The following is a 26,172-nucleotide window of genomic DNA, read 5'->3' as shown; positions in this document are numbered from 1 at the left end:
TAAGTCAGAGAAAGACAAATATATGTTATCACTTATGCATAGAATCTAAAAAATAAAACAAATGAATGAATATAACAAAACAGCAAGAGACTCACAGATATAGAGAACAAACTAGTGGTTAGTAGTCAGGAGAGGGAAGGGTGGAGGAGCAGGATAGGGATAGGGGATTAAGAAGTACAGACTGCTATGTGTAAAATAAATAAGCTATGCGGGAGCCTCTATGCGAGCATTTGACTTTACCGAGACCTCTGTACCATTGCCTATCATCTATCACCTGCCTTGATACACTCTTTCAGCTAATTAACCATCTTGATCCATGGTCAGTTTTTTTATCTTCACTTCCATGTCCTTCTCTGGCTTTGTCTCACTTGCTCAGCAAAACTACTATTCTGGTTAAATGGGACTCTGAGTGAAAAGACAGAAAGTGGTGGTTGTGGGGAGGGAGTATATGAATTGAGATTATACAAGGATAGCAGTTATTGATGATGACAAGATCTAAGGTATGACCATGGGAATGAGCATTGTAGGTAGAATGGAGACAAGATCATTGGAAGAGAGGAGGTCAAGAAACTGAAAGGCCAGGGTGTTTGAAAGATGAGTAATGACCCAGAGTTGGAGAGATGACAGCAATAATGATGGGTAGTAGGAGACAAAATTTAGTGACTTTTTTATATCAATAATTAAAGGAAATTAGAGTAATTGAACTGAATTATTTTTCATGAAAGATCATAACCACTGTCAACAGTGTCCCTGTCAGACAGTGGATTGTTTCATGGATGTATGAATTCTTCCATCTTCATGATCTTAGTACTTTCCCAGCTGTGTTCCAGAGGTTTGTGCTGGTCATAGCCCTCTTTTGTGCCCTTAATATTACATCTCTGTATATTCTTCTCTTGGTTGAGTATCCATAGCGAAGAGAATCAAATCCAGTGTTGTCAGGCGAAAAGCATCAGAAAAGAAAAATCAATAAATGACATCGTTCAGTGTAATAATAATGGAATTTTTAACTTGAAAATTACTTGTGAATAGACTTCACAGTCTTTGTAGTCACATGCAAATTATATGCTAATATAACTTTAGCTCAGCAAACTGTTTTAGTTAGTTGAAACATTTGATATTGTGCCTACTGCTTTATAAGTATGTCTCACTCTTCGTTATAGATGAATACCTGAAATATCTGTGTAAATAGATTTTTAGTAATACAAATCATATTTTCTCAGTGATTTGCATAATGTCAAAAATCCTTCATCTTTAAATTAATCATAAATGGTAGTGATAACAGTTTCTCTTCCTAACAAGTAGTTAAATCAATACTTAAATGCACCAGAAATTCTTTTTTTTTTTTGCGGTACACGGGCCTCTCACCGTTGTGGCCTCTCCCGTTGCAGAGCACAGGCTCCGGACGCGCAGGCTCAGCGGCCATGGCTCACGGGCCCAGCCGCTCCGCGACATGTGAGATCTTCCTGGACCGGGGCACGAACCCGTGTCCCCTGCATCAGCAGGGGGACTCTCAACCACTGCGCCACCAGGGAAGCCCAGAAATTCTTATTTTTAAAAACCCAGCAATGAATCATTTTAATGAGAAAAGTCATTCGTAAAAGAAAAGAAAAATCATCCTTGAATCATATAATTTTAAGTCAGAATGGACAACAGAGATTATCTAGTGTAGCTCCTTCGGTTTACAGATGAGAAAATTTTGAAGCCCAGAACAGAAAAAGTAAAGAATTTGCCTCACATCACACATTTTGCTACACTAGTTGTTGGAACAGATAGAACCAGAACCGAGATCTTAAGCATACTTTCCACTGTGCTATACGGGTATCTAGTTTGTATACTTGTAAATTTATGCTTTTCAATATTGAATTTTCTTAATAAACCATACACCAAGTTAATACTAGTGAGACCTATTGGTGAAGTTCTCACCAGTGCAACTAAAAGAGAAATACCTCCTTAAGACTGTACACCTGAATACTTTGACTTAATCGAATGCAGCCATGTTCAAACCTCATCTGAGTGACATGAGTGTATTTGAACCCACAGACTTTTCATTGAATCTGGATCTCACTGTGGATCTCACTCTAGTTTAACCAAAAGAACTTAACTCAAAATTTTAGAAAACTTGAATTTTAAGTGCCACTTCTGTTACTTAATTGTTGTATAGCCGTGGCCAAATCACTTGCCCCTGATGGGTCTTAATTTTCTCAACCATGAAATGAAGATAATGGCTATACTTACCTCACAAAGTTACCGTAATGATCAAATGTTGTGACAGTGATGCAAAAGATTTTGAGTATTTATTATGTGCCAGACACTTTGCCAGTTGATATAATTACAATCAGAAACAAATCCAAGAGCTTATTTTCTATGAGTTAACTTTTCGCTTATCAACTAGTTAATTTCACATATACTAATTTTATTTTTTTAATTTACTTTTTCACAAATGAAATCTTATCTCCTGTTACCTAAGTTTTTTTGTTGTTATTAAATTTATTCTTTGATCACACTGATACTTTTATAAGTATTCCTTTGTTCACTGAGAAACTGCAAGGTAAATTATCTGTTATTCATTATCTACTTGATTTCTTTTCTAGGTATACATCTGATTCTTTTTCTTAGAGTAATGTTTTTTATCTTTCTTAATGAGACTGAATGACAGAATTACCTTTCACAGGAAAACCAATGCCATTTGTTGATATAAATTAAAATTCTCTGATGCAGATATCCATTAGACCTCTTACTGAAAATCACGGGAGGAGGGATATTGATAGGCATGAAAGTCTCATTTTTTCTTTCAACTTTTTAAAACATCTTAAACTTGGTCATCAGAATATAGGTTTACATTGGGTGATTGGATCCCTTTTATCCATATTTGTATATTAATATAACGAAATTCATTCCTGTCAAACAACATGGTAATATAATAGCAGATACATGAATAATAATGCATATGGTCAATTTTATTTTTTTTAACTAAAGAAGGTTTTAAATGCTTAATATTTTAAAGGTAAAAATTAAAATTCTAATAATTTTTTTTATATTCTCTGTACTGTTATAGTTTTAATGACATTTTAGAATTTCAAGATAGATAACTTTACTATGAAAGTTGTTGAAAATTATGAAAATCGGGCAAAATAAAATATGTGATTTGAAATGTGCTGCCTTTGAGATATGTCGTAAACACTATGATAACCTAACCTTTGTGAAATGTTTGAAAACATTAATAAGGAAGCCAGAGTCATATTTGTAACTGGGTTTCCTTCTTGACAACTCCTGTTTTATGAGTTACTGGACTGCTGAACAAACAAAAAGGCAACATCCTCAAAATTAAAGGGGTTTAATAAAAAAAAAAGATTTAGGTGACAAGATATTTATTTTCAGCAAAAAAAATATATTACTATAAATATTGTTGACAAGGAAATTTATCTCATGGAGGTTAACAATACTTAGTATTTTAATATTAATACCATATAAACTAGTTCAGTTTTAAAAGTTCTAATCCCATGTATCCAAAAATGAATAGTCTCAGTATACATAAATATTGATTTTTTTCCCATTTATTTTGTCATCAAAGTGTTCATTTTCCTAGTAATCTAACTAGATCAGAAAATTTACTTTATTATAAAGTTCTAATCACTGTTAGTGATTGGGTTGTTTATGTCAATGTGAAATAGGAAAGAGACTAAGACGTATTTCGCTTTTGTCTTGTTTTTGTTCTCATATCAAGAGAACAACTGCCCCCAAACCATTGAAGAGAATCTTAGACCTACTATAGTTATCTTAACCGTCTGTGAAAAGATGAAATGGATAAATGGTGGCAACTAAAAAGCTAAGAAGTAATTTATGTATGTGGTATTTAGTAGTATGCCTTTAGATAGCAAATTTACTACCAAATACTTAAGGCAGATTTTATTAGTGAACAGTTGGGGGGCAGAGGGAAAAATGCTTAAGAAACTTTTTGAACATATGAAATAATAATGGTCTTAGGTCGATTCATTATTGGTGGATTAGGATACACTGGATATGTTTTTGATCCACCCTCCTTTAACCCATATGACATTCGTCAAATGGTTGGCTGGAATTCATTTCATAATCTGGGACCTTGGAGCAGATTTTAGCCCCTGTGCAAAGCTAACTGACCCAGATAGGGATTGAATCTGCTGTGTTCAAACAGCAACGCTGTGTTCTGTAAGTTGAGCTGGCCGGGACAAATACGTGTTAAGATGTGAAATAGTCACATCATTGTCCTTACAGAATATCATTGTTTATAGACACATTTCCTCACAAAAGTAGAAAAATGTCATGAAATCCATTGTATTTTTATTGAAAATGGAGAAATAAGCATATGAGAAATAACTGTACTGCCAAATCCTTCAATTGGAGTAATACTTGTTTTGCACAGAACACCATTCTTTTTTTTTTTTTTTTTTTGCGGTACGCGGGCCTCTCACTGTTGTGACCTCTCCCGTTGCGGAGCACAGGCTCCGGACACGCAGGCTCAGCGGCCATGGCTCATGGGCCCAGCCGCTTCTGTGGCATGTAGGATCTTCACGGACCGGGGCACGAACCCGTGTCTGCTGCATCGGCAGGTGCACTCTCAACCACTGTGCCACCAGGGAAGCCCCCAGAACACCATTCTTTTCTCTTGGTTTTCTTTTTTCGTTGCTGTTAGAGAGGTACTTTTGGGCTGGGTGTGACTGTTCTATAAAATGTTTACAGAGATGTGCATATATTTTTTGCTGAACCACTTGCCATTGATTTGCACACATTAATTTAAGCAGTTTGCTACATTTCCTAACTTACATTCTTTAATGTTACCTGAATGCTTCAAATTATATTTCCTTTTTTCTTTATGTCAGGCACTTCTGCCTATATGATCACTTTACTTAGGATCACAGTAAAGCAAATACTTTTGTATTTTTTTCTTTTTTATAAATTTATTTGTTTATTTTTGGCTGTGTTGGGTCTTCATTGCTGCACTTGGGCACTCTCTAGTCGCAGCGAGCGGGGGTTACTCTTCGTTGCGATGTGCAGGCTTCTCATTGTAGTGGCCTCTCTTATTGCAGAGCATGGGCTCTAGGCGTGCAGGCTTCAAGAGTTGTGGCAGGGGCTTCCCTGGTGGCGCAGTGGTTGAGAGTCCGCCTGCCGATGCAGGGGACACGGGTTCGTGCCCCAGTCCGGGAAGATCCCACATGCCGCGGAGCGGCTGGGGCCGTGACCCATGGCCGCTAAGCCTGCGCGTCCAGAGCCTGTGCTCCGCAATGGGAGAGGCCACAACAGTGAGAGACCCGCGTACCGCAAAAAAAAAAAAAAAAACAAAGAACTGTGGCACGAGGGCTTATTTGTGGCTCAAGGGCTCTAGAGCGCAGGCTCAGTAGTTGTGGCACACAGGATTAGTTGCTCCGCAACATGTGGGATCTTCCCGGACCAGGGCTCAAACCTGTGTCCCCTGCATTGACAGGCAGATTCTTAAGCATTATGCCACCAGGGAAGTCCCAATACTTTTGTATTTTTAAAATCACCTGCAGCTTTTACAGTATTAGGCACTTCAATTTCGATGAAATTGCAATTTTCCAGAATTTCGTTATCATGACATTTAATGTTCAGATATAGCACACAGGTTGTCCATTATGAAGAATCTTAAATTCAGTTAATGTTAAAGCAGATTTTCTTCACTCTTACTAAATTTTTGTTATGTTTCATAGCACTTGTAAAATATTTTGAAATAGTAACATTAATGCTAATATTCATGTGGGAAACAGTTTATCTTCTTAAATTCATACATTTGTCTTATTGTCTTTTTTTTACAGACAGAAGTGGAACTTATATTCACTTGTCTTCATTTTTCTTAAAAAGTTGTTTTTGAATTAATATTATTATTAACGATTTGTTCTAAGAATATTAAAACTTTGATGGAAGATGAGCTCAAGTGATCAGGACATTGATTCAGGTGTACTTGGCATAGCAGTTCATTAACTATGTGTTAATTATCTATGATTACTCCAGAAAAGCTATAGTGGCTTCATCTTTTAGGTTGCTTCATTAAATCATTAATTTTCTTGGAGGTAACTAAGCCTGACATAATTAAGTCATCTCAGTCTCCACAGATTTTTATCTTCCCATGATGTCAAGAACATTGAGCTAGTTAATATAGGGCATTGCAACTTATTCCATGGATGTACTGACTTTTTATTTTAGAATGCCTTATACTGTTTTGTCTTATATTTAAGTATAGTCTCATAAATGTATATCTTTTAGTTATTTATTTAAAGTTTTAGCTTACAGTTTGTATTTCCTGTGTAATAAGCTTATTTATGCATTTGAACCACTTCTTATCAACAGTTCTTTGAACCATGGCTACATAAAGCTGCTGCAGTTTATCCAGAACGTCATTTATGAGGAAGGATTCGATGGATCCAATCCCCAGGTATTGAGTACCTTCAAAGCCTTTTTATAATCATGTATGTAATGCTGTTTTTAAACTCTCTAGGGGTAGACCCAGTAGGTCTTAGAATAATCAACAGCGAACAAGCTGTTTCTAAGCACAGAGGATGTAAATAAGCAGAGCACGGGCAGCCTTGGTTTGACTGTAAATGTGTATTTAGAATTTTAGCTAAGTTCTCAGTGGATGCCCATAAGATGTTCACATACATTGTCAACATTATTTTTAAATATGTATTTGTAGTACCTGGAGTTAATAAATACCACAGTTTGAAAATTACTGTTAAATCTGCAAGACTTGTACTCTTCTATTGAAATTTTTTGTATTTCTGTCATTTAGGCCTTAATGTTAAATTATCTTATGCGTAAGAATTAATTATTTCAAGATTTTATTTATTATATTATGCTTTGAGTTGTCTCATTGAATAAAAGATCATTTTTATTTGCTACATTAAAACATTTTATAAGTTAACTATTTCTCTGTAGCTCTATTTTTAAAAACTTCCTCTGGATTCCTACTATTAAAAATGTTCCGGTTAGTTTAACTTAAACAAAATGAGGGAAATTTTATTTCCAGATATCATGCCTTTCACAATTCTTCCTCAGTGATTTTAATTGCTATTGCTGCTAAAAGTTTTGCATTTCATTTATATTATTTTAGCAGAATTATTTCCAGAGCACCATTATTTTTACTGAAGAAGACAAAAAAGCCAAAAGTCTTACTTTCAGCATTATCAACTACATTTGCTCTTAATTTATATCATAGATTTTTAAATATTCTTATAAGCTTTATTGCTATATTTAACACTTTGTCCATAGCAAAATAAATACTTTTAAAATTTCTTTCAATCATCAGTTTAATAGCAGGTTGAAAATACTTATGTGTGTATGGCAAAGCACAGACATTCATTTATAGATGGTTTTTCATATATGTTACAGTTTTTGTGATGGCCCTTGGTATTTAGTACAGTTTTATTTTGCTCATTGTTGTTCCATTTTTGGTCCTAGCTAAGATTTATGGGCACCATGTCTTCTCTTTGGTGGCAGTGCCCGTCTGGAGAGGTAATTGGTCCCTGACAGACACCTCTCCCCACTTGCTCTGGTAACTATGGAAACAGGCATGTCATAACAGTTCCTGTGGTACAGTGTGCAGAGCTGCTGCTCTTGTAGAATGATGACACATCTTCTAAGAGCAAGAAATTGTATAGAATGCAAAAAAGCAAAGGCAGTAACAAAGAGATACCCTTATACTGACATATATGGATATGTATACACACATATCCGAAGAACCCTTAAAAAGCTATTATTGGAATAGAATGAAAGGTTTGTTTTCGTGTTTATTTGACTATGAATCAACACTGTTTTCAGTAAACAATATTTTATTTCATGAATATTGATAGACAACAAACTGGTTTGGGTCTCTGAACCAGAGGTTCTATAACTTTTGACCTTCATAAAGATTAAACAGGGTTGAGACAGACATTTTTATGGTGAGTACCAGGAATGCTAAAAACAAATTTTTAATTAAATTAAATATACCAATAAGTTATTATAAATATATATTTCCAATTTTATTAGAACTAAAATATAGTTAATGAATTCCCATATTTTTAAATTATGGATTGCATCATTTGCTAAATTACCTAGTCTATAAATCTGCCTCAGAAACTTTAGATTACTTCCAGAAGCCACAGAAATGCATCTATCAGGAACTACTTCAAAAAATATTATTCCCGGGTCAAAATAATATTCTGACACTGAAATAAATCCTACTTTTTAAAAGGATATTTTCATCTTACTTTCTCTATCACTACATTTTGAAATAAACTAGTTGGAGGCAACAAATAGAAATAGACTCTAAGGAACAGAATATTATATACTACCATATAATTAATAACAGTAGTAAGTAAAGTATTGTAGTTCATCCATAAAGATACTTGGAGTGGAAACATTTACAAATCGCTGTCATAATTTTATTTTTAATTTTTGATTTTCAGATATCTAAGAAATAATACAATAAATGAAATTTGAACATTGATTTTACTTAAAGTACCAGATTAAATATTTTAGATCTTCTCATAGGAATATATTTATTGTTCAGCTGTCAGCAAACATTTATTTTTTTAATTTTATTATGCATTACAGTATGCCCCATTATTATATGGTGTAGCAAGGAATTATACGTCCCAAACAACACAGGAAATTTGTAACTCAGCCTTTGTTTTTACAATACTGTCATATTTTTAAAAATATAAATGTATTCCCTGGGTTGAAGTATTATGCTCAATTATGTTCTAATGTGCTGTGTACATACTTCACTTAAATATCTTATCACTCATTCATTCTCTGGCTTTTAATATTTTTATCCTTTCTATATGTGTATATCAGTGTAACTGTCAAAGTCACTAAACTGTGGTTCTCCTGATTCTGCACCTGACAGCATTTTTGTTATGAACTTGTGTAAACTTTTTGATACAGCAGTAGTAGGTAATGGTGACTGTGGGTTAAAATACAGCTGACCTTTAGTTTCTGAAGTGTTGACAAGGTAAACAATATGAGGCTGCTCTCCTTTTACCATCAGATTTCATTCTAATATCTAGATTTGGGGCGGGGGGGAGTTTTCTCTCTTTTTTTTCCAAGTTGCTCTTTCTGTTAGGAATCTAACTTCAGCTACAGTTCATAAGATAACAAGTTTAAGGATGAGAAAAATGAACCTTAATCTTGCCATTTTGTTTAAATTCTGAGTTTCTAAGTAATACATAAAAATGAATAACCTATCATATTTCACAGATATAGGAACTCTTTGGAAATTTATTTATACTTCTAACATATACCATGGTACATCATATTACTTCATTTTATTCAAGTAATGCAGAAATAAAAAGAAAATAATTTTTATGGACTGTTGAGGATCACCACATATGGTATCTTAGGTGCTTGTCATCATAACCTCAAGGCAACCAGAAAAGAAAATTGGACCAACTGCCTTGATATTATTGTCTTTGTGCTTTAGGCCCTAGAAGTCAGAAAGTTTTTCTCAAATGTGCTTAGACTAAATTCCTCTTTTTAAAATCTCATTCTCGCAGTTTTATCCAGGCCTTTGTGTCACTTTATATATTTGAAGAATTATATGGTCTCATACAGCAATGTTCTATCCTTTTAATTTTAGAAATGAGAAAACTAAGGCCTAAGTAATTACTTGTTTTACCCAAAATCATACATCTACTTAGTTGCACAACGCAGACTTTAAGTCTGTATCTTACCCATCTTACTATTGTCCCCGTAGTCTTTCCTCTTCTAACATTGCAACGTTTTATTCATTTTCCCTACTTTCTTTTGTCAATAAATTCTACTTGAAAAGGAATACAAAAAATCACTTGTATGTCTAATATCAGGGAGATATTATATATATATATTGTGTGTGTGTGTGTGTGTGTGTGTGTATATATATATATATAGTATTGGGCAATAACTAGTTGGCTAATAAATTTTATTAGTGGTATTTTGTAGCAACAGCAAGTGATATATATATTTTAGGATCTTGTTTCATCAGAAATCACATCTAAAGTGGCATGTTCCAAATCTTTGCTTTGGGAGAATAGTCTTATTTTCCCCATTAGAATTGTAATAATGATTTTCCAGTTATTTCCATGTGCCAGGTTTTGCTAAGAGCTCCTTCCTTTGCCTGGAAATTTTGCTGAATTGCTAAGGAAAGCATTTGCAAAACATTGTTCAGTTAGAATAACCCAAACAGTAGAATTTATTATAAACACATCTGCTGGCAAACATTTATTGACAATCATTTTAGGTTTTATTTAATGGTTTTTCAATACTCTTTTCCCAAGAAATATCATTCACTATTATTATGACCTTAATGTCAATGGGATCAAGTTCCAAACATTCACCTGTTAAATTTTATTAAAAGTGTCAAATTATTATCATAAAAAATAGCTTCAAGAAGAAAAAATAGAGGCAAGTGTAAAATGCTAAACCCCCAAAAACACATTTTTAAACTTCTTTCAAACAAAATAGTAGGCGGTGGACATGATAGAATTTATCTGAGAAATAGTGAGCACTCTGTAGTTTATTGAAAGACTTACAGAGTTTTGTAAGAATGGTTTGTAAGCATTCTAGTTTAGATTCTCTTTATTATTACCTATGATTTGTTATGTATTACTTTAATTGCCTCAAACATAATTCTTAGTCACCGTTAAGATTTAGAAACAAAAGCTTGAGGCTTGTGATACTCTTCAAATTTTCCAAAAGAAAAAACAAAACAACAGTTCTGCTATTTTTTTATAGTCTTGTAATCTAAAAGGTTTCCTTTATATTGCCTTATTATTGATAATACATAAAACTTTTTACTACATCTGTTGACATTATCTCCCTGATCTGTTTCGAATAAAAATAAGAACCAGCAGATGAAAGTAAAAGAGGTAGGTATCCTATTGTTTAATAAAACTTAATGTGTTTACCTCCCTCTCACTTTCCCTTAGAAAAAACAGAAAAACATTTTAAGAATAGGAATCCAGAATCTTGGTTCACCTTTGTGGGGAGATGACATTTGCTGGACAGAAAACTGTGACAGCAATCACAGTCTTACAAAGTTCCTCTATATGCTCCGTGGTCTCCTGCGAAGCTCTCTTTCAGCCTGTATCATCACAGTGCCAACACACCTTATCCAGGTAAGAACTTTCCAAAACTACTTTCTCCTAACTCGTGGTTTATAGTGAAGAGCAATTTATAAGTGCTTTATGAATCCGGTAAATTATTTTCATGTGCCATTTGGATAAAAGAGACTTCAGATGCTTGAAATGCCGGAGCAGCAAGATGTCTTTTAGATTATTCAGTTCTCTAGTACTTGTGGTTTTAATATACAGTGAGTATGTGGTAATTTCATCTTCACTAATTTTTTTATTTTTTTCTTTGATTTATTGTGAACTTGCTAGTATCATTGTGACATGAGGTTGATTTTGCTGTCATATCTTGTCGTTGATCATAAAGCTGATCTGAATATAGATCTTGAAGAGATAATTTTACACCCATGTATAGCAGCATTACTCACAACAGCTAACATGTAGAAGCAACCTGACTGTCCACTGACAGATGAATAGATAAGCAAAGTGTGGCATATCCACACAACAGGATATTATTCAGCCTTAAAAAGGAAGGAAGGGGCTTCCCTAGTGGCACAGTGGTTGAGAGCCCACCTGCCGATGCAAGGGACACGGGTTCGTGCCCCGGTCTGGGAAGATGCCACATGCCGCGGAGCGGCTGGGCCCGTGAGCCATGGCCGCTGAGCCTGCGCGTCCAGAGCCTGTGCTCGGCAACGGGAGAGGCCACAACAGTGAGAGGCCTGCATACCGCAAAAAAAAAAAAAAAAAAAAGGAAGGAAGGAAGTTTTCACATGTGCTACAACAGGGATAAATCTTGAGAACATTAGGCTCAGTGAAATAAGTCAATCACTGAAAGAGAAATACTGTGAATCCAGTTATATGACATACTTGGAGTAGTCGGAGACAGAAAATAGAATGGTAGTTGCCAGGTGCTGGGGGTGGGAGAGAATGAGAGTTATTATTTTAATGGGTATGGAGTTTCAGTTTTACAAGGTGCAAAGAGTTCTGGAGATGGCTGGTGGTGATGGTAGCACAACATTATGAATGTGTGGTTTTTTCTGTTTGTTTGTTTGTTTGTTTTTTGCAGTACGTGGGCCTCTCACTGTTGTGGCCTCTCCCGTTGCGGAGCACAGGCTCCAGACGCGCAGGCTCAGCGGCCATGGCTCACGGGCCTAGCCGCTCCGCGGCATATGGGATCTTCCCAGACCAGGGCACGAACCCGTGTCCCCTGCATCGGCAGGCGGACTCCCAACCACTGCGCCACCAGGGAAGCCCTATGAATGTGTTTAATACCACTGAACTGTACACTTAAAAATGGTTAAGGGCTTCCCTGGTGGCACAGTGATTAAGAATCCACCTGCCAATGCAGGGGACATGGGTTTGAGCCCTGGGCCAGGAAGATCCCACATGCCGCAGAGCAACTAAGCCCATGCACCACAACTACTGAGCCTGCACTCTACAGCCCGCGTGCCATAACTACTGAGCCTGCATGCCACAACTGAGGCCTGTGGGCCCAGAGCCCATGCTCTGCAACAGGAGAAGCCACCACAATGAAGAGTAGCCCCCGCTCGCCACAACTAGAGAAAGCTTATGTGCAGCAATGAAGACCCAATGCAGCCAAACATAAATAAATAAATTTATTATTTTTTTAAATGGTTAAAATGGTAAACTTTACACTATATGTACTTTACCACAGTAAAAAAAAATTGAAAAAAAAACTGATCTGAATAGGACTAGTCCCCATCTTCCCTCCTGGTTTCTATATATATTTCTCCTGAAGTTACACTCTCATAAAAAGAGGCCAGCCTCCCCAGAGAAAGAGGGGTCTTTGTAAGATTTTCTCATTGGTTCAAACAAGTTCTTTTCTTAAGAGTGTTCAAGGGGCAAGTTTGGGACTGTTTCCACAGTATGTATGTATATATGTATACATACACTATAACATGATGCTAGAAATAATATAACTGAAATACCTGCTGCAATGAATGGAATGTGAAAGTCAAAGTACTAAATCACTGAAGTCATTTTTTCTAATGTACATACTAAAACACTTTGATTTGGAATGATTATAGCAGAGAAGTTTTGAGCTTTGGTTTACTTCTCTAAGAAGTAGCAATTATAACAATAATGAGAGCAACTAGCAAATAAAAAACACTAAGTCAGGACCTAACAATTCTTATAGAATTTTTATGTAAATGCTGTTATCTCCATTTTACATATAAGGAAACTGAGGTATAGAGAAATTCAGAAATTAGATCAAGGTTAAATTCTTGAGAAATCATAATTTGAACCCAGAAAATCAGAATCTAGAACCATATTATGGGAAAGTTCTACTACAATATCTAACAGATTTGTATTCTGGAACTCATTCTTTCAAAGCTAGTAAATCTCAAATCTTTAACCTTAGAGCTAAATAGAAAGGACTTGAAGGGTTCATCTGAATTAAGCTCCTGTCCTTGGATACGTTAAGCATTATCCCTGTTTCACAACTGGGGTCTGAACTTAAATAACATATTCAAGCAAATCAGAGAAACAAGGACTATGCTTGGTGACACTCCAAAGGTCTGTGAGAACTTTACATTTAATTATATTAACAGAAATATAGCAGATGTAATTGAAATTTGGAGGTCTCCAGGGAGTACTTGAGTACTCGAATAAGAATAGACATATAAAACAATGGAATAGAATTGACAGTCTAGAAATAAACCCATACATCTGTGGTCAACAAGGGTGCCAAGACCATTCAATAAGAAAAGAATAACCTTTCAACAAATGGCATGGGACAACTAGATAGCTACATGCAAAAGAATGAAGTTTGGACCCTTACCTCACACCATATACAAAAATTAATTCAGAATGAATCAAAGACCTAAATTTAAGAACCAAAATAATTATGAAATAAATATATGTATATATGTAATTTTAAAATTTATTACAAAGGTGCCTATGCAATAAAGAAAAGAAAGAAAAAAATTTCTAAGGCCATTTTGGTAGTGATCATCATTATTATTTAGAGAAGAGATTCCAAACCTATTGTGAATGTTTGTGACAGTGATTCCTCTAGCCTCTGTGTAAGAGAAGAGCAGTAATACTATCAGAAGACTTCAAATCATCCTATGTACACCACTGAACATTAAGCAGTATTTGAATTTTGGTATTTTGTAGATATATTTGAATTCTTGTAAAACTGAAAAAGATATAATTTAAATTCTGCTTTTTAAAATACCAGTAAAGAGACTATTTTGAAATGGAAATAGGAGAACATAAGGTCAGACTTTGGTGACCTTATACCACAGTCTCTTCCCTAGACAATTTTGCCTAGCTATCGTATAGTAGTCTTCTGGTCCTAATATCAGTGGAGCTATAAGAAAAAACAAATAAATTATTCCCTTGCTCTTTGAACATGACATCTGACCATATATTTGGTTTTTTATGAAAATACTTAGAAGAAAATGTAAAACTTAACAGTTTGCTTAAACCAGTCATGATATAAATAGTGGATAAAACTCTAAATAAATCTTAAAGACTGACAAGGAAAATCACAATGTTTAGGCTAAGAAAAGAGAGTAAGAAGTGGAAGCAGTATGCTTACAAAGCTAACCAAAGACATATGCATACACAGAACCAGGGAACTGTGAGTTTGTTTAATAAAAACTTACACAGTGATTTCTACAGGCCAGTTGCAGTCCTAAGATCTTTTCAAATATTAACTCATTTAATCCTTATAATAATCCTATATTGTTGGTGCTATCATTATTTCCATTTTATAGATAAGGAAAAAGGGACAGAAAATTTAAGTGACTTTCCCAAGATCACACAGCTACTTGAGTGGCAGGATTTAGATCTAAGTGTTTCCCTTCCAAGTACCATACTCTTAACCCATGCTCTGCTGCTTATTCAATGGAAGTACTAAAATAGGGTCAAAATCAAGAAGCAGACTGTGTACAAAGTAGCATTCAATGATAGAAAGAGCCTGGGCTTTGGAGGGAGATAGACCCAATTAGTTATTTGGTCTTAGTCAAGTCCTAACTTTCTCAGCCTCAGCTTCTTCATTTGTAAAACTTCAGAGGATTAGCAATAACATGTGCTCACCCAGTGCTGGCACATGGTAGGCACTCATTATATGTCAACAATTGTCACCTTCACTATTGTTACTTAAACACACCTCCAAAACTGAGAATTTGAACAGAGATCAGGCTACAAAAACTAAGGTACACAAGTCTGTTGAAGTAATAGAAATCTTCAGCTTTCTGCCTCTTTTTATGAACAACATGGGCAGGATCTTCTCACAGGTTGGACAGGATCTTCTCACAGCTTATACAGGTTAGGAACCTTGGCTGAAGTCAGATGGCCATTGAAGTCTTAGTAACATCACCTGTTGTAACATGACTCTTTTTAACATCATACATCAACTTCCTCTCGACTATGACCAGTGCTTTCCCTGAAGACTCTAAGTCAAGGTTTAAATGGTGATTGAATAATTTATTCAATCAACAAATATTGATGGCAAGTACTATTCTAGGCATCCATGGGGTTAAAGTAGTGAACAAGACAAGCAAGGTCCCATCCTCCTGGAGTTTCTTCAGAAATATGAAAGATAGAATGGATGGAGCAGACGATCAATATATGTACGTATTTGGGATGCTTGAGCTTGGTATTTGAGAGTAAAGTAGACTCTGACAGGAAATGGAAATGCAGTTTGATATCCTTGGAAATTTTGTCATATAATTAAACATCTATAGATAATAGAAGTGTGACACCTTTATTTGAATATATTATATAAAGTAACACTACATTAAAAGTATATAAAATATTTATTTCCCTTAGATTGGGAAAAACAGCCAATCACAACCCTCAGAATGGGAAAAAATATTTGCAAACGAAGCAACTGACAAAGGATTAATTTCCAAAATATACAGGCAGCTCATGCAGCTCAATATCAAAAAAACAACCCGATCCAAAAATTGGCAGAAAACCTAAATAGACATTTCTCCAAAGAAGATATACAGATTGCCAACAAACACATGAAAGGATTCTCAACATCACTAATCATTAGAGAAATGCAAATCAAAACTACAGTGCGGTATCACCTCACACCAGTCAGAATGGCCATCATCAAAAGATCTACAAACAATAAATGCTGGAGAGGGTGTGGAGAAAAGGGAACCCTCTTGCACTGTTGGTGGGAGTGTAAATTGATACAGCCACTGTGGAGAACAGTATGGAGGTTCCTTAAAAAACTACAAATAGAACTACCATATGACCCAGCAATCCCACTATTGGGCATATACCCTGAGAAAACCATAATTCAAAAAGAGTCATGTACCACAATGTTCATTGCAGCTCTATTTACAATGGCCAGGACATGGAAGCAACCTAAGTGTCCATCGACAGATGAATGAATAAAGAAGATATGGCACATATATACAATGGAATGTTACTCAGCCATAAAAAGAAACAAAATTGAGTTATTTGTAGTGAGGTGGATGGACCTAGAGACTGTCATACAGAGTGAAGTAAGTCAGAAAGAGAAAAACAGACCGTATACTAACACATATATATGGAATCTAAAAAAAAAAAGATTCTGAAGAACCTAGGGGCAGGACAGGAATAAAGACGTAGTCATAGAGAATGGACTTGAGGACATGGGGAAGGGGAAGTGTAAGCTGGGACGATGTGAGAGAGTGTCATCGACATATATACACTACCAAATGCAAAATAGATAGCTAGTGGGAAGCGACCACATAGCACAGGGAAGTCAGCTCGGTGCTTTGTGTCCACCTAAAGGGTTGGGATAGGGAGGGTGGGAGGGAGACACAAGAGGGAGGAGATATGGGGATATATGTTTATGTATAGCTGATTCACTTTGTTATACAGCAGAAACTAACACACCATTGTAAGGCAATTATACTCCAATAAAGATGTTAAAAATAAATAAATAAAGATTGCATGAAGTTCAAAAAAAATAGCCAATCAGTGTTCTTACTTTAGTTATTAGCATTCTGTCAGACCTGTACAGTAATGATTAGTTACCCTTTATTGTACTTTTGGCATGCTTCCCATGTTTAATTTCATTGTAGAGAAGGAACACATAGTTAAGGAAATTGCAAAGAGGGGGAAAAGTTAAAATAGGGAAAATAATGACATAGATTCGAAACTGACTTTAACTTACTGTTGTAATAAGACTTTTGCAAGTAGAGTGGAAAAGAATTATTTTAAAATTTGCATTTGAACTATTTTCTGCTCAGCCTCATAACTTTGAACTTGAAATAGTTTATTTCCTTTGGGTTAGAGATTATTTTCATCACAGCACAGGAAATAACAAGCATACATTGAAACAAATGAATAAAATAAATTCTAAATATCTGTTTGCTGAAAACACTAAAATTATTCATCAAATATATTATGAATGTCTTAAAATATGTATGCATATATAGTCCTAAACAATTTTCCCTGTGAAGTAGTATTATTACTCATCTGCTCTCTTGCTAGAATATAGTTTTAGTATCTGCCCAAAGACACTGTATTAAAAATGTATGTGAAAATGGCCAAGTTAAATACAGACTTTGTTACATGCTGAACTGTGGAGCAAAGTGTCATTAGAAGGAGCAGAACTATGGACGGCTCCCCTATATTCCGGCATTACTCAGTTCCCAGATCCCTGCTGTGTAGTTGTTCCACTCGCCAAGAAGCCTGTTAAAGAGCCCCCAAGAGCATGTGTACAGCCCTCCATGTTAATAGTTAATTGGTGAGGATGGCAAGATGAGAGGACAGCCGAACATGTGGTCTCTCAGACTCAAGCAGTAGACAGACCTTTAGTTATAATAACAGCAGCTGCTCACATTCTCACAACTCAACTGTTCAAAACTGTTGTCGAGTGAAGATTATAGTGGATTGAAAAAGAAAGAGGAAAAGTTACATCTAAGAAAAATAACTAAAACCCTACCTTGAAACTCTTCCTTCCTATTATCTTAAGTATGAGAATATTATTTCAACTTTTAAAATCTTAAGTATAAATTTCCATATTAAAGATTGTTATATTTCAGCTGCTTTTTTTCCTGTTTACTGTTAGAAACACAAATATCTGTACACCCTTTGAAACTTTTTAACGAGCTTTTTTTACACGGTGATAACTTTGAAGCTGTTACAATTGGTTACTGTTTGATTTCCGTATCTAGCAATATATGAAACTCTAATGTTTTTTGGTCTTATAAATGAGAACTGGCTTACTATTAGCAAAATTTGTCATCCACTTGCAAATTATACAAATATTTTGTGCCTTTTAAATTAATTTTATTTGCAATTATCAGTGACAGTTCTGCTTAAGAAAAATGGTGACCAATAACATTTATTCTTTTTGGAAATAGAAACTTAGTTTCATGCCTTATTATGATTATATTGGCGAGGCGAAAGGAAAATAAATTTCCCCTAGCTTATGCATTTTATTTACACAATATGTGACAGGTTGTTCTCGATTTGTATTTTTTATTGATTGAGAACACTTTTACCTGAAACTGTCAGGAAATAAATATTAAAGCACTTAGAGTGGTAATTAAAATAGGAAAGGTTATTTTTCTATACCTTTCTCACAGCTTTCCTTTCAAAAAGAAAATTTACTTTTTATTATTGCTAATCTATTCAAGCTGTCATAATCTATACTTTTAAGGAATTTCTAAATATAAACAACCCAATAAATTTCTCCTTAACTATAATAATGCAGGAGTGAAAACTTCCTTGACACTTTTTTTTTCTTGACATTTTTGATGATAAAATATGAAATAACTTTTTCTCATTCTACAATAATTCTTTGTATTGCTAGCATTTAATGTATTTGCTTATAGAACATTAGTTGGTAAACTATTTAAACTTTCTTTTATTCAGAATAGATTTTAGATTTGTAACTGGCCTATAACATTTTTATTGGTCATCACTGGCACTTCGTCAGTAATAACCCTATTCAGTTTTTATCATAAACCACTATTTTCCAACAATTTTATCTGTGGAATTTCCCTCCCCACCCTCCCCCCGCCTCCAGCTACCTCACTGAAGAAAACTATCACCAGCATTAGTTACCTTATACCAAGGAAAAATCATTTTCTGAAGAAAAGCAGGAAGACAGACCCTTGTTACATGTCTCTTGAAAATTGAAAGAAGTTTTAGTGTGTTATTTTAATTGATATATTTTCAAATCAATCCTCTATAATATTAATATATGAAAACTTCGAAGCCACTGAAGTAAATGATGCAGTATGTTTCAGTGTGGAGAAATTCAGAACAAACCTCTTCACATCCATAAACTTTTGTGTTCATGCTGAGTATTTTAGCAGCTAAACTCTAAGGCAAGCAATGGACAGCTATAGAACTAACCACTAATATAGGATTATGAAATGTGGACTCCAGTGGCCTTGTGAATTTCTCTCAGTGTGAAATCTTTTATTCTTAAAACAAGACCTAAGAATAATTGTATGGTAAGGGAACAACAGACTCTTATGAGTTTACAACTATAAAATTCTGGAAAATATTGTTTTTCTAATTGTTGATATGAGCATCATTATAGGAAAACATAACAACACCTTCTGCCTTATAACTTAATCTATCTTAAATGGTCTTTTAAAATGTACTTTATTAAGGAGAATTATTATTTGAAATGGTCTTTTTAAATACAGTTTGTTACAAATATTTAAGGCTGAAAATTACAGATTCAATCTCTTGATCACGACTATCAATTATTAAAGGATAACGTTGGATATTCTGGGTATCAGTTTTTCATATTCTCAATTAAGAATCTGCCTTAATTTTTCTAGACCTTCTCAACTACTCTGATATAGATTGCAAAAAATTAACATTTTTAAAAGTTTAAAAATAAATAATTATTTTTAATGAAATGAATCATATTCAAGCCATATTAATTTTACCATATTTGTCAAATTCCAGTCTTTGGAAATTTAGTAACTTCATACAAGTCTGGTTGGGTGTAAACAGAGTCTGTTTTTCTTTACAACAACAAATAATAGAACTGTGTTTCAACTCTGCTCCTATATGCTTAGATTTATAAATTTTTATAGTTCCAGTGTTTTTTTCTTCTGTTTCATATTACACAATCTAGTGTTTGATTAATTTTTTAAATCAAATCTTAGCTTGTATGCATTATACTTATATTTCTAATTTACTTTCTTGGTCCAGGATGTTTGAAAGTTTTTACACAAATAAACTCCAAATTTCTTATAAGTTTCTGTCTACGTAGAGCGTTAGGAGCAGTATATGTGCCATTCTGTCATAGTGTAAATATGCATATTAAATAAGGGTAGCATATTTAAAACTGTCAGTAAGATTCATGTGTGTCTTCAAAAGTAAAAAGAGTCATTTAGAAAGCTTTTATTATAATTAATCTAACCAAATCGTATTTGATAAGGCATACAATGAAAAATAATTTTGACTTTAAATACTTTTTTGCTTTCCCTAAAATTATGAAGTTTTGGTTCATGTGGCAATTCATACTATATAGTTCCTAGTAGTGGTGATGGTTGGTAAAGTACTATTTAGAGCCAAAATTTTCAAATATATCAATGATAGAAATAGAGAAATGTCTCATCACAGTATGGAGATTGAGTCATCTGTTTGGGCATATGGAATCTTTGGCTGCTGGACTGCATAGTCTTTATAATGCCCAATGTCCAGGCATGGACACAACTGTTCTGGGAGCAGAATCGGGGAGGGACTCTGTGTTTCGTCTCCTTGAACATGATAGAAGAAAAAAAGGGGAAGGATCTTTAACATTATTTTTATTATAGACTCTCCTCTACTGCATCACTTTTGTGTACAGAAAAGAAGTACAACTTTACTTAATTTTGTATTTATTTTACAAAGAGAATTACTAAGCTTTTTATCTTGGGTGTTACAAGCTTTCTGAAAAACACCTATAAGAAAATGCAAATTTTGAATTATTCCTATTTATATACTTAGATGCATACCTTCCCTTAAAGAATGATTACTATCTTCAAAGAAGGGTGATACTTATTTCTTAATATCGAGACAAAACATGCTTGTAACGAATTATAATTTAAAGCTGTTTAAGTACCAGGTCATATATTATATCCTAACATTATTTTTTAGCCCTTTGCTATTAATTACATCATTATTACTATATAAAGAGTTCCTGCTTCTCTAATAATGTTTTCACACCCTATGTAGTTAATCTTTAATGTTGGGGAGGACGGGAGAGAGATTAAATTAGCCTTGTAACCTCTTTCTCTTCCAGGCTGATGATGGAAAATAAAAGCTCTTAGCCACAAAATGTAACACTTAGAATTAATATTTAATTAGACTAGCAAATTGTACACAGTGGCTGAAAGCTTCCGAAGAGTTTTTAGTGCCACAATTGACCTACAGGTTTAATAATAACTCACTTCTAGAAGCAAGTGCCAGTTCAGCATAGTAGAGCCACTGTAAGAAAGTCCTGAGAGATTAAAATCAGCAAACCAAATGGCAGGCAGGGATTCCTGGGATGGAGCCTTCTGGAAAGCTGGGAGCTGGAATAGCTTTTAAGCCAGGATTCAGATGAGAACAGTGGGTGAAAAAGCTGATCCCTCCTGTTCTGGGAGCTTCTGGTTGTAGGCCAAAATCTTAGAACAGATTTTTACTAAATGTTTTTGCTGCAGCTATTAACTTACATTGAAAATCAAATATTGAATAATTTTTCTGTAAAATTTAACAAAATTTTTGTGTAAACATTAGTTCTTAATTTCTTATATATTAGTACATAATATCTGTAAACTCAGATCATTAGATTATCAGATGGGTTTGGCGCTGTACATCTATGCTGTTTTGCTGTGACATGCTGTTTCCTTGTTCCCTGTATAGTTGATTTATATGGTTCATTTCTATATTATTTCATTACGGGACATTATGCAGAGCCTGAGAAAGAGATTCTGAAGTCTGTAGCCCAAGAAATTTTTTCTTCCAGAAGAGATGTATATCAACAAACATAAATCAGAAGCATTTTTAATTTTTAAAGACCTAATATTTATAAAAGCAATTCTACGTTTGTTTATGCTTATGATGCAATTAAATTATAAGTGAATAATTGGACCTCCTGGTGAAACATTGGATCCTTATATCTCTGAGAAATTAATCTGGTGAAAAAATAGGATACCATGAGTTTGAAAATGTGCAAGCACAGAACAGCCAACTAAAAAAGGAACACCTTACATAATTTGTTGGTTATATCTTAAATAATTGAAGGAAAGCTAGTCATTAGTTAAAAATTCAAGCAGGTGAGAACCTTGCCAGCAGAGGGAGTAGTCCTGTCTTCCGTCAGGTTCCCATCATATTCCCACCTGCCTCAGCCTTTTTCGCAGCCAGTCTCCCATCTGGACCTGGCTCTGTCAGCCTGTTCCTGATGACAGGCTATAATTTTATACTCAATATGGGATTATTCTAAGCTGATTTTAAATTTTAGTATCTTTAACCTACCACTGCATCGCAAACATCAGCTGGATGCTCTGTTTGATATTTGGATATTAGCAGTCGTTTTTCCAGGCAGGGTGTGAGCTTTTGGACATCTGCGAGTTGCATTTTAAGGGTTTCATGTATAAAGTAGTGAGCAACAAATTTCTGATTTAGGAAGTTACCCATAAAAGATTTTAAAATACAAGTAAATTTCCATGGGAATAATTTCTATAATATGAAACTAGATGACGTGTAGTTTATTAAAACTGCCTCAAATTAATTATGAATATTTTGCTGTTATTCTGTTCAGCCTATTCATTACAGCATTTTGTTCAGTCCATTTATAAGGGTTTTCAGAATTGTAAGTTTTTTTAATGTTTTATATAATAACTTACTAAAAAATAAAACTGATGTAAACAAATGTTCTGCAGAGCATGTAGTATTTGAGACCAGGGTAAATGTAAATAATATATCTGAAAATAACATCATGTGTTCTTTAAAAAATGCTTCAATTTTAAGAAACCAACATTTCCATACCAAAATATAGAATAACAAGTGTATGATTAGATGGAAAACAAAAAATATGGCTCCATTGCTTAATCCTAGTAAAAATCCTGGTATTTGGCAACATACTCAGCAATTTCTTTTGCCCTTGAGGTAGGTATATTTACCATTAGCTTCTTTGTGGATATGTTTTAAACATTAGAAAAAGGAACCGAAATATGTTGTTTTATGATTTCCCTACATGAATATCAATATACAATGCTACTGAGAGAGTGTTGCCATTAGGATTTTTTTAATTTACAGAAGTTCCTCCATATTTTAAAATTGTATGTGACTTTGAATAAAGTTCAGTATTAAATCTGGAAAGATTTAATCTAATACCTTCACTAAGGTTAATATTATTATTAATATATATTAGTATAATTTTGATAAAATTATATTCTTTCTTAAACTCAAAATTAATTATGAATATAATTATCTCCCCACTATCAATTTTTTTTTTTAGTAAAATAAGAGTCTAATCCACAGAAGTAAGTGACAACTCTGGGAAGGTGAGGGAAGGCATGTAAAAAGTTACAAACTGTATAACTGTTTTTTGGGGTTTTTTTGCGGTATGTGGGCCTCTCACTGCTGTGGCCTCTCCCGTTGCGGAGCACAGTCTCCGGACGTGCAGGCTCAACGGCCATGGCTCACGGGGCCTAGCCGCTCTGCAGCATGTGGAATCCTCCCGGACCGGGGCGCAAACCCGTGTCCCCCTCATCGGCAGGCGGACTCCCAACCACTGCGCTACCAGGGAAGCCCTAATTTTATTATTTCATAGTCTTGATTTCAATTGAATAGAGAACTTAATAAGCATGGAAAAACAAATACCTCATTAAATATCCCTAGATTTATCCCTTCATTCAAGTTTGTTTTTTTTATTACACGACAAAAAAAAATGTCATGAGTTGTGGTATGTTTGTGTTTCTAATATCATTTTTCAAAAAATGTTATTATAACTTGAGCTGTTAAGTAGAATACTTGCTTTTCTTGTGGTGATTCCCTCCCCACCATAGACACACACATCGTTTCACATAGTAGGGTCAAACATAAAGTAATTTAAATATTTCTTTAACTTTTCAATATTAATTTGATAGTGCTTTTGTGCTATTGTAGTCCCAAATCTGATGTGCGTGCCATACTCAGATGGAGCTCTACCCTTCATATTGTGTGTTTGCTGTCTTTCTTATTGAGTAACCCAAGAACTTATTCTAATTTGAGGCGTTTCACAAATGCTTTATGTCAGTTGATTTATTCCTTTCAAGCTTCTTGATAGTTAAGTGATTGGTTAATTACTTTTTAATTATCTTGTTAAAATCTTTCCTGGAAGTATATATTGTATTGGTACAAACTATATCGTTTATATTGTTGAGGTAATTAAGTCCAAGTAAGTAAGGAAATATTCAGAGTTTTTTGATATATTCTCATTGTTACTTGGTTACTCTAAATAGGTATCTCAACTATTTTCATTAGAAAACAAAGGGAGCTTCCTGTGGCAGTAGTTGAATTTTTATCTCTTAACAAAGTTCTTAATTTTGGCTTTATGAGATTTGAACTGGAAAATAGCATTAAATTAACCTTCCTTTATTTAAAATCTATTTAATGGATTTGGCATATCCTAATAAAAAGAGGTTACCATTCTGTAGAAGTAAATAGGAAACATTCTATGAAACCAAACAAGGAACAATCAAAACAAAAACTCTGTGAAGTTTTTTGTGAAATTAAAATTAGAGTAAGAAGGTAGTCAACTGGACATTCCGATTTGCCTTTTTTATTTGCAACATCATTTCACATAATTTAAATTTAAGTAATTAATTAAGAAATTACACCACAACAGAAAGTTTTAAGAACCTTTTATGTAACTTAATACAATGCTATTTGGGATTGCCAGCAAACTCTTAAAACTCCTGGACCCTGGCTCTCTCCTGGCTTCCCTCCTAGTCATGTCTTGGCTACTATCCAGAGCTGACAACTTTCACCCAGGACTGAAGGGCGATTTGCCTAGTATAAGAAAGATTTTTGAGTCATCCTAGATTTTCACATCCAGATGGGCAGGAAGGAAGAGTGGCAGTATCATTGTATATATTTGGGTGATGTCATTATGCCATGCATGTGGTGTAACCATTAATTTACTCATACTGGTGAATCCTGAATGTCCTTACTCAAATATTCCTATTGGCAACTGTATTGCAACAACTTCAAATTTAACACAAAAATTATTCAAAATTTATGTCTAAGTAATAGATGCACAAATACCTTTACTTCTCCATTTCCAACTACATACATATACTGTAGACTAAAGAGGTTTCGCATCTTGGCTAATAACATAAAAACACTTAGAATCTCTTAAGATGAGAATATAGAAGTTCCAGTTTCCAGGCCTCTGCTAAAATCATTATGCTAAAGCTTTCTGAACATTGCAGGTTATAATAAGACAATTTATTGTCCATAGTGCATTATTCCTAAAGTGAATTGTGATTATTATGCTTTTAAGGATTTTTAAAAGCAGTTAATTTTAGATTCTTTTAAGTAAATTTACCTACCTTTATCTAAAAGACCATTTAGTATTAATATTATGATTTGAAAGACATTTTGACAAGAGTGGTTTTAAGGTGCGATTACATCAATATACCACGTTCCCTATGAATCTTGGAGGTAAAGAAGTAATCTGTAACACTATTTGAACTTTTAAAAAAGTAAGTACCTTTACATGCCCAAATATCTTTTATGCTCCTACAAATAATTGTAAGACTGAATGAGTTTAGGATAAAATTCATCTCATTCAGAAACTTAGATGTTATTCTTATATAATTTCCTGTGCTTTTTATTTTATAGACATTTTTCAGATATCTATACAACTTTCACAGTTAATCTGGTTTGCCACATTACATAAACTGTTTTCTAGAATTGCTGTGCAGAAAGCAGTAAGCTCACCGTTAAATGTAACTTATATTATGGTAATGATTAAAAGTTTATTCTTGTTCTGATACTTCATGGAAGCTTTTAAGATAGAATTTCGTTTGTAGTTAATAACATGTAAACCTATGGAGCTTAGCAATATGACAAATGAAATATATGTATGAGTTTCTGAGATTTTAAAATCTAGGCTGTCTGGATCTTTTATATTAAT

General features: G+C 34.2%; 1 protein-coding gene across 4 annotated transcripts in view; it reads left to right on the top strand.

The window, feature by feature from the left end:
* Nucleotides 1-26,172, top strand: part of ELP4 (elongator acetyltransferase complex subunit 4) — a 226,466-nt gene that overhangs the window by 81,408 nt on the left and 118,886 nt on the right. For all 4 annotated transcript variants that reach the window (XR_003434501.1, XR_003434500.1, XM_027115112.1 and 1 more), the window contains exons 6-7: nucleotides 6,340-6,424; nucleotides 10,935-11,123. Coding sequence is in view for 2 of the 4 variants with exons in the window: in XM_027115112.1 (XP_026970913.1) it covers nucleotides 6,340-6,424; nucleotides 10,935-11,123 (274 nt within the window). In the remaining 2 variants the exon portion in view is untranslated. The remainder of the gene's footprint in view (nucleotides 1-6,339; nucleotides 6,425-10,934; nucleotides 11,124-26,172) is intronic.

This window comes from Aethalodelphis obliquidens, unplaced genomic scaffold (genome assembly GCF_003676395.1).
Source record: "Aethalodelphis obliquidens isolate GAN/ISIS:26980383/991018 unplaced genomic scaffold, ASM367639v1 scaffold14, whole genome shotgun sequence".
In the NCBI taxonomy this organism is placed as follows: Eukaryota; Metazoa; Chordata; class Mammalia; order Artiodactyla; family Delphinidae; genus Aethalodelphis; species Aethalodelphis obliquidens.
Note: the sequence above shows the minus strand (reverse complement) of the source record. Positions and strands in the feature narration are given on the sequence as shown.